This window comes from Plutella xylostella, chromosome 16, assembly GCF_932276165.1.
Source record: "Plutella xylostella chromosome 16, ilPluXylo3.1, whole genome shotgun sequence".
Lineage (NCBI taxonomy): Eukaryota > Metazoa > Arthropoda > Insecta > Lepidoptera > Plutellidae > Plutella > Plutella xylostella.
The window spans coordinates 1,882,303-1,892,612 of record NC_063996.1 but is presented as its reverse complement, the minus strand read 5'-3'; the positions used below and the strand labels follow the sequence as shown (position 1 = coordinate 1,892,612).

The following is a 10,310-nucleotide window of genomic DNA, read 5'->3' as shown; positions in this document are numbered from 1 at the left end:
ATGAATATTCTGCCATCCTTTGATAGCGTGATGGGCACAGACTTGTTAAAATACGTATATAGGTAAGCAATTGTTAAAATAAAGACTATTTTTGTAAAATTGTTGTTATTTATTTATAAATCTTTATTCTATAGGTACCTATAATGTATCATACAAAACAAACTGATTATTAATATGTAGTTATAAAACTAAATGCATGAGTAGGTAGATAAGATACAATATTTATCTTAAATTAATCATATTCCCTATGTGTGTACTTAAATGTAAAGGTCGCCATTTTCATTTTCTTATTTCTTTAGCATTAGCTGCCTATATTTTGGTCCAATATTATTTATAAAATATTCAAAACCGAACCTCACAAATACTCAACCCCCTTCGAAATAACCCCTTGCAAGTAGTTGTGAGCTATTTCCCGCCCTTCTTTCGTTATAAACGCGACGCGTGGGTTGGCGCCCCTGACCAGGACCGGAGTGGGGGGGCGGTCCGGGCCCAGTGCCGCGGGGCCTAATGTTGCTATGAAGTCTTTGAGCGCCTCGTGAGTGGGGAACACCCGGTCGCCATAGATCAGACCGGTGGAAGAGTCTAGAATCTTCCACGGTTGCGGCGTTTCGAAGTATCCGCCGTCGCCCTGTGGGTTTAATTTTAAATTGTTACTAAGTTATGTCAACATGTTGCTTATACTTATTCTAATTTATGTCATGATTTTGAATTAAAAAAATTGTGCAATGCAACAGCTGCGTAGGTATTTAACTATTTAGATGGCAGTTTATACAGAAATTAGGCTTCGTTTGGAAAGGGGAGTATTTTTAAATTTATTTTTCTTTTTTTGATAAACAATTTATCTGCTATAAACATTGCATAAAGAAACTGAGTTCAATCTACTTCGTCATTCAAAATTCATAATACTAACTATGTAGTTATGATTTGATTGATTGCTTATATTTCCTCACCTCAAAACTAGAGACAGCATAATGGTTGCCCACTCTCGCGGTCACAACACTAATGAGCGCCCCCTCCTTGTTGACTATTGGCGCCCCCGCGATGTACTGGTTGCTGGACTCGAAGGTGGGGGCGCACCGCCACTGCGCCAGCGCCCCGTCGCTCGAGGTCAGCAGGATGCGCTTCTTGCGGTTTATGAATACCTGGTACATTTGAGGATTTTGATTACTAATCCTAGCCTAATTTAGGTATACAATCGCAGTCATGTCTGATTACTTCTAGTGGAGTGAGAGGCCTACAGTGGAGAGTTATAGGAGATGGTAAGTCACAGTCAACAATGTTTTAATGTTCTGTCTGTCCTGCAGTTGAGTAAGTATTTTTGGTTTATGATAATGGTGACGTGTCGTATCGATATCAAACATGGACCTAGCCAAACTTGTCAACGTCGTGAAATGATTCAGAAAGCCATTCAGATTGGTATCAGTAGCTAAGTACCTACTAGCCAGTAGGTTTACAAATGATACGGGGGGTCCACAAACCCGCGATTCTCGGAAGCTCGGCAGAGTCTTTTTGTGAACATAATGCTGACCATAGTGATCATAGATACAGATAAGTAGCATAATAGATTCTGCATCAGCCGCATGTGCTAAGTATTACCTATTATTTTCTCTATGTGCATTGTTGTGCATGTTATACTTAGGTAGGTACCTACCCTGCATAGACATGAGTACCTATTAGTGACAAAATAGATTCTTCTATAGTCGTTTGCAATAGAATCCAACAATCATGTAAACAAGTATGGCGGACTGACATTGACAGCGTATTGTTTATGCCCATAGTGATGTCATAGTGTTCTAATTAGATTAAATATATAAGCCATAGACTATAAAATAAAACTGATTATATATAAAAAAAAGTGTTTATTAAAACAAATTTAAATCTTCGTCTTCTTCATCATCACTATCAGAAGTGTCGCCGGTGACCGTAATTATAAATGGAACCACTGTGTCATCGCTTGCCGTGTCTAAAATGCCGTCGAGCTTTTTCATTTCTTCCTCTTCCTTTTTTCGTTTTGGTTAATTATATTAAGCTCTTGAAAATTATTTTTTATTGTATTCAAATAATATTAAATTAAAATAATTTATTAAATTAAAATTAAAAGATAACTTCAGATTACGAACAACACTAACTTTTCAATGACTTATAGAGTTCGATGAGCAAAAAACTAAGATGACAGCTTGTCAAATACTTCGAAATTTTTACGTTGCAAATGTTTTAACAAATTTAACTTATAAATACAAGTTAAATCGTGTTGAAGATAATGTGAAAACAATGGTGCGTTCGTTGAAATCAGACTATGTTCATAATTGATCGTCAAATGTATGTGATTACGGAGTAATCGTGACAATTTGGTTTGTTTACATGATTGTTGGATTCTATTGCAAACGACTATATGTCAGTGATGACCCTGTCTGAGGCAAACAAACGCTGACCTCTCTCAATCGTCCAAGGCTAGGACCCGCCCGCAAGGGTCAGTTATCTCTCACCCCCTTCCCCCCTCCTACCTTCTCGGCAGTGTTCTGGTCGAGCCTCACGAAGGCGAGCTCCTCCAGCGGCGCCAGCACCTCCTCTGTGAACACGTCGCAGTAGTGGTGCGTCTTTGGGGCGTAGGCTGAGATCTGGAATGTGAAAGATATTGTCTATAAGTAGTTAAGTATATTAACTTGTAACTGGGTACCTATCATAAGTGGAGAAAGTTCTGGAGGTTTACTCTTTACTGAGGAAAAAAAATGAACGAGAGCTGTCCTGTATTCAGCACGTTTAATACCACGAGATAGAGTCGAGGAGTCGAGGCTCGCGCAGCAGCACCCCGAGCTCCGTAACGTCGATTTTCGTCTTAGAGAGGGACCCCGCTGGACCGTGAAATGGGCTAGGTGGGGATGTGTCTTGGGTAGATATCTTTAAGCTGGCTCAAGACCTCTACACTCGATCTCGGAAACCTACATCCATCTCTCTCTCACCTCATCCGGCGTGCAGCAATGTATAGGCACGACGGAGCCGGAGCGCGCAAACTTCTTGCCATCTCGCTCTTCCACCACCGCCGGGATGGAGACAGACTCCACCAAGCCTTTGTAGTTGTCGTTCAGAACTGTGCGCTGGGCCATTATAGTTTTCTGTGAAGAAGAAACCATTCGCTATATTGTACCTAAGCGAATTAAATTCAGTGGTTTGAATCTTACATTCAGAGAGGAAGGAAGTTGTAAATAGCATGTTCGTTCAGCAGTATGTGCTTATCTATCTACGTTTTAGGATAAGTAAATAAACAAGATAATGATAATACCTTCTTCACCTAGAGGTAGATAGAGCCCCCAAAAGAAATCATTAAGTACTTATAGTTAGCAGGCCCTAAAACTACTTAACATTGGAAAAGAGATTGTTTTTCATAACGAGGTTTGCTGCCTTATGCGTCTGATGTGATTGTGATTACACACATAAGGTGGCCTCAGACGATCCCACAGGGTAGCCATCCAGACATTGTGAAACAGGCCGTTAGGCTGTTACTGGATGATGGATGAGGAAGGCTGAGATCTAAGTCGTATGCCCTGTGTCTAACCATAGACTCATACACGTATAGGTACTAATCTAACTTTACTATATAGGCAGGCCAAGCTTGTTCTGGTCAGTTCGTAAATATACCTACTTACAGATAATAACAAATAACGAGGTACTTACTCAAATACCTACTGACCTTATAAAATAATACCTAGCCAAAACACTAAAACTTGTTAAACACAAACACTTCGCAACACGACTGCGTTGGCCCTGTGTGCAACTAAAATGTACCTGCTTGCTGATAAAATTATAATTTAAATCATTTTATCTTTTCAGTCTTAGATACAGGTAGACACAATATCTTTCCAAAGTTTATTTACCTCTAGGAGGTACCACAATCTTATCTATCATTTAGCGATTAGTCACATTCTAAGTAGTTCATAGAATTCGTTCTTATACTTAAGCCAAAAAATATATGATTTTCAAAAAACTTGATACCTAACACCTGTTAGTTAGTAAATATGGATAAAGCAGATCACAGAATTAAACTAAATCCACTAGGTACCTAGTTTATGATAAAACTACTGATGTGAGTTCATAATAAAATTTATCTTAAGCTGGGTTTACATAAATTTATATCATATCCTCGGCGCAGACCATTCATAGCTACATTGATGTAATATTATCTATTTGAAATTTAGAATATTTTTGTGACCATATATTATGAGTTTAATGTACACCTAGCTTTACTTACCTACCTAGATAAATCGTGATCAGTGACTCTTTGTAAATATATCTGCGTCATCTTTTCAAATGGGAATGAAACCAACAACCGTAACACTATGAGTAAGCACCTATAATAATAGAATAGTGAAGTATGTAACGTTTCGCCCTACCGCCTGCCTACTTAACTCCTACCTATTGGATTTACTAAGAAGATATTTGAAACTACAACAAAACTTACTTGAGTGAAATAAAAGTGAAACAAATACTGCTTTGAATTGGCCATGAAACATCCAGGGAAACCCTACGTTGTGTTGTAACCCAATAAACGAAAGATAGTGAATTAAATAAAACTATGACCTAGAACTGATTACATACTTCCTACCTGCCTATAATTATTGACCTATATACTACAACTTTGATGTATAACTTTTATTTGTACGATAAATACATATTTACAGGTAAGTAATCAAAGTACATAAAGATAATAATATAGATAATAATGTTTTTTGGTGTTGGTTAATAAGGGAAGCCCCTCCATACGCTTTGTAGGCCTTGATCACTACACCCGATTGAATCAATATATAAGACTCTAAAATAGATAAATAATAGCAAATATTCAATCGGAGCCCTCGTGGAACACAACCATTGACTTGGACATTCCTCCGACCAACTTATTAATCACTTCCCTTGCTCCTAACCTTATATATTTACATGTTTTATATTTATTTCATGTAAATAAATCAACATGAATACATGTTGTCAAAGCTAAAGGGACAATCATATTTATAATCATAAATTAACTGAAACTAGAATAGTTCAATAATTTACAGTATAGTAACTTTATTAAATCATGAATTTCATAATAGATAAGTATTTGAAAATATAATAATATGACTCTAATTTTGTAGCCAAGTGGGAAGTGATTTAGGTATTATTTTAAAAGATTAAATATATAATATGAAATAGTGAATATTCTTTGATCTTATTGGAATATAGGATAATTGTTATGAAATAGTGAATATTATATAAACTTATTCAAATATATTGTAAATAGTTGTAATAAATATATCCTAGCTAACTTTATTCCTACTATATCCGTGCTATCTTTATTTACATTAGAATTTATTGATTTAACAAGGAAACAAACACTTCTATGGGTAAGAATTTACATAACTTTCTGAAAATATGCAAATTGGACAGGAATCTGATCTACCTTCAAGCCATTTGTATTTATTGAGCAATATAGGACCAGAAATGATTTAGTTTAAGTATCTAGGACCCTTATTTGTGATATCTTGACACTTATTAGAGTAAATTTCTCCGTCAATCAATTCTTTCCCTGCGCTGTTACTTGTTTTTAAACTCAAAGTCAAATAATCTTCTCTGCCATATAGATACTACAATAAATCATCTTTGAAAAGTTTATTTAAGTATGTATCTACTTTATTCTTTGAATAATTACTATAGCATAGATTCTATAGAAGTATTTATTTACCTATACCCTAATTTTTAATTCCGCGGAATTCTGACATTTCATTAGTGATACCACTAAAAAAGCTCTTCACCGAAAAAAGGTAAAATTTGGATCCATTTCAGGACATTATTTTTTTTAATGTTTTCATAGAAAAACATAAATCTAAATATATATTACTTGCTCAAGTGAAATAGGTAATATAAAAATAACAAATATTTCAATACTAGCTGTTGCCACGAGCTTCGCTTCAACTTAATTAGTTTTCCCGGCGGAATTCCCACGCTTATCTTTTTTATCGCTATTATGTGTTAATCCAGGGTGTCAGCTAACTCCATTCCAAATTTCATTAAAATCGGTTCAGTTGTTTTGACGTGAAGAAGTAACAAAGGTACACACATACATACATACATACACACACATACATACATACATACTCACAAACTTTCGCATTTATAATATTAAGTAAAATCACGACTCACGACCATTGTATCGAATTAATTTTAATTACTTTATTTTATTCTTTAGCATGGCATCACTTGCTACTAAATTCAGGGATAACAAACCTTTTTAATCGATTTCAAATAAAAGATTCTCAATTCGGTAAGTACATAATATGTTCGGTATATAGGTACCTATGTAAGATTATTGGAACTGCACCATATTAACATTATGACAATCTATTAAGCCTAATAAACAAATATGAAAAAAAATATGGTATACGTATGTTTATATGTTTGTTGGTATGTATGTTTGTCCACGAATATCTCGGAAACGATTGATCCGATTGTTACTATTCTTTTTTAGAGTTCCGTACCTGAAAAGGAAAAAAGGAACCCTTATTGTTGTCCGTCTGTCTGTCACCACCCTTTTTCTCAGAAACGGTTAAAGATATCAAGCTAATATTTCATATAGATGTACATAATGATGAAATTAAGAGGAAAAATATCTCAGGTAAGTAGACTTGTACGGAACCCTCAGTGCGCGAGTCCAACTGGCACTTGGCCGGTTTCTTATCGTTGACCTTTCGCGTTGTGATAGTTTGTTGATTTTTATAAACGTTATGGAGCCACAACCTGGCCCTTCCCAGGAAGCGGCCCCATCTGACAGAGCACAAGAGTCAGACTTTCTCTCTCCCAGAAAGAAGCGTCCTCGTGGTTCTTTTGCGCCTAACGTAAAGATTCATTCTAAATATTTAAAAATGTAATATAAATAATTGTCCGGATACAACTGATGTAAAGACTCGTATTGAAAAAAGTACCCAGCCAAAAAGGTTTGTGATCTCTGACATGTCAAAAATGGATAACTGTCAGAATTCCGTGAGATTAAAGATTAGAGATTAATGAAAAATCAATAATTTGAACAAAGAACCATAGAACAAATTTGAAGGTAGGTGTATATTTTTTATTTGATAAGAATTTATTATTTTTGAAGTGAGATCTAGGTATTGTCAGGTTTTAGTTATTTGATAATCATCATCATCATCATCACCAGCCCGCTTCTGCCTATTTGTATCTATCCAGAAGTCCCTATTCTAAACTAAAATAAGTTGAACCAAAGCTAAAATAAGGGAATGTGTAATGTGTAGGTTTTTCTCTAGCTAGCTAAATACTGAATGAGCGAGGTAGAAGACCTTTAGTGTACCTATCTAATCCCTATACCAGTGTGATGGGAATTGCAGCCGTGGGTTAGCGTCCTTCAAGAAATAAAGTGTAGGTATAACTTCTCAATCATATACGAGAGACAAAAAGTAAATACGAGTAGAAAGGTGACTTAGCTTCGCACACGGTGTTCCGCCTCGGCTCCACGCGCCTGGTCCTCAAGCTCCCACGGCACCGATCACTCCCTCCATCTGACCGTCTGCTCACCACGGCTGCTCACAAAAAAGTGAAAAGTGCCCACGCGCTGCTCGCTTACGTGGATATTATCCTCTGCCCTCAACTCGCCGATATCAATATTAAGGCTCACCTACACTCAGAATAATTATCTTGATTATTCTGTGATCCGAAATCGGTACAACGAAGCTTGGCACGAAGTTAGCCGACACCCTGAATGATTTAATAGACAACTTTTCCAAAAATCCCACGGGAAAACCCTTCCAAAGCGCAACAAATCCCTCGGAACATCCAGTCGTAGTTTAAATTCATTATTTGCGAAATAGTTAATGTTTCGGCATCGATGGAACATTACAAGTAGGTATCTACTTACCTACCTAGCCAGGTATAGTATAGTCCGTCTATTTAACAAACAAAACACACAGCCTGTAAGCAGTCTAAAAAAAAAAACCGGGGAGAAATACTTTTTATTCATTTTCATGATTATTATGTTGATAGGCTAAGTTACTAGGTATAACTAGAAATGTATAATAACTATATGGTAGGTACCTAGGTACTTACAGTTTTTAAGAACACCACTAGATTAATGATTAAAAGTAGCTTAGTGAAACTACACATTTTCATATGTATTCCTATATGTATAGGAATTTATTTTATCGAGATGTGATAACGTTCGCTATAACTTTTAATAACTGATGAAAATCATAAATACGTGTCACATTTATATACATATATGTAGGTACCTCCTACACATAGTTAGGTATATAACGGAATACTGTTCCAAATAATTTTATCAGCTTCAAAATAAATCTTTTGCGAGATTCACATTTTTATTTTAGTTATTTTTTACTTAACTAACTGAAGTTAGGATAATACTGGTGACAAAAGGCTTAAGTATAGTATATAAACGACGTCCTTTTTGTTTTATTTTAAACACTTGTTATACTTACATAACTATACTTAGTACCTATATAAGTACTTAGGTACTTACTTGCACTAGGTACCTTACTACCTACGTCATTTTTATTTATGATAAGTAACTTAAGGTCAACCGGGGCCAAGTCGCCTACGGGGCTAATGCCTCGAATCCATTTATCTTCCGAACCACATACTTTAGAACTACTGGAGTCATCTGCTATCTATCTTTGTAACTGAAACTTTTACCTCTGACCAATAGATGTCAAGGTAAATTTTCTTAACAAATCTGCCATTTTAATTTTTTCACCTCTTTCGGCCTCCTCAGGTTTCCTGACACGTTTTTTTGAATCGTTCCAAATGTGTGTTTGTTTAAAAGAATCTATGTTTCCTAACTGTAAATACTGTTATTGTTTTGTTGCTTTACATATTGTTTTGATTATTTTCTTGAAATAACGTAAGATTCGGACACAATATGTTATTACAAAATTGTTGGTTTAGCTTTTATTTTGGGGTAAAGGCCTCTGGGCTGATGGGGTTATTGCCTCTATTGCGGCGCAATAGCCCCATTTTCAGAGGTTCTCAACATTTTATGTTATGATAAATGTATTTAATACACTCACGAGCAATGAAAAAGTTCCAGTGACATTAGCACCAAATTACTCCTAAACGAAAAATACTAGGTTAATGACGCCTTCTGCAATATTGAAGAACATTTAACGGCGTATCAGAATTTACATTCTTAGATTGGTAATCCAACTAAAACGTAAATAATTTTAATATATAAAAAACTAAATATTTTAAAAAATTGGCGTCATTTGGTGTCGACATTATAAATAATGTTGTTAACACGGTATATAGAAAATAATCGTATAATAAATAAAAAATAGTCATATTAACAGAATGATCCCACTTTTTATTAATACTATAAATAGTTTTGTAATAATTAAAATTCCGTCAGACTCTAAAAATGGTATACTTACTAATTTAAAGTTGTGGTTTGATTGCAAATTCTAAAAAATATGCCCTTGTATGCTTTTATACTGTATTTTAATTTGTCACGTAAGTATTTATACTTTTTTAAGTCCAATAAAGTTTTCATAAATAAAATGTTGAGCACCCCTGGAATCTTGGATGGGGTAAATGCCACTACAAGAAATTAGGCTACGTAGGCGCCATAGCCCCAAAAATTTTTGATCAACTGATTCTCCTTAACTAAGCGCAGTATTTAGTTTACAAGCTAATAATTAGCTACGTTAATAGTAATTCTATAAATTATATCTACTTAAACTTGTAAAAACCTCTTCCAAGCACACAAAACTAGTGAAAGAGGCATTAGCCCCACTAGGGGTTATTGCGCCTAAAAATGCCATTTTTTGTATAAACGTCGTTTACACGTAGAAGATATTTAAAATTCTACAAAATTGCATCAAAATATGAAACTAGATAAAATTTCCTAATAGGTATCACAAGTTATAGCTTAATAGGGCGTATAGTCTGTTTGTTATGATCAAATGAATAAGAAAGTCAAAGTATTGTGGCGCAATGGCCCCGGTTGACCTTATAAGAAATTCAAAATAGTTATACTTACTTGATCACTTTTCACCTAACTACTAAGCTAAGTAATAAGAAAATAACTCGACCGATCCTCTTAACTCGTGCTATATAAATAATTTGATCATTGAGGAGTGAAAAAGATGGCAATAACATCATAAAGTACCTACGTATTCCAAAATTTTCCACCACGGAAACTTTGAAATTGGGTAAAAAACCGTTAAAAAAATTATATAGCCTACTAGATGCATTATCGATAATGGATAATGAAATTAATATAAACCAATGTACTTAACCGCTACGTACCAACTCATAGT

The 10,310-nt window shown here is 35.1% G+C and overlaps 1 protein-coding gene across 4 annotated transcripts; it reads right to left on the bottom strand.

The window, feature by feature from the left end:
• Positions 1 to 88: 88 nt before the first annotated feature.
• On the bottom strand, positions 89 to 10,108 carry LOC105395651 (poxin). 4 transcript variants are annotated; one of them, XM_048626475.1, is made up of 5 exons: positions 10,031 to 10,108; positions 2,961 to 3,113; positions 2,505 to 2,618; positions 951 to 1,142; positions 89 to 628 (listed from the first exon to the last, which is right to left on the bottom strand). In XM_048626475.1, the coding sequence occupies exons 2-5, from the start codon at positions 3,102 to 3,104 to the stop codon at positions 356 to 358; spliced, it is 723 nt and encodes a 240-aa protein (XP_048482432.1). In that variant the 5' UTR covers positions 3,105 to 3,113; positions 10,031 to 10,108; the 3' UTR covers positions 89 to 355. The 4 variants fall into 4 exon arrangements, with proteins under 4 accessions (XP_048482432.1, XP_048482429.1, XP_048482430.1 ...); XM_048626472.1 differs by lacking the exon at positions 10,031 to 10,108 and adding an exon at positions 8,086 to 8,158; XM_048626473.1 differs by lacking the exon at positions 10,031 to 10,108 and adding an exon at positions 3,689 to 3,767.
• Between the last annotated feature and the right edge of the window lie 202 nt (positions 10,109 to 10,310).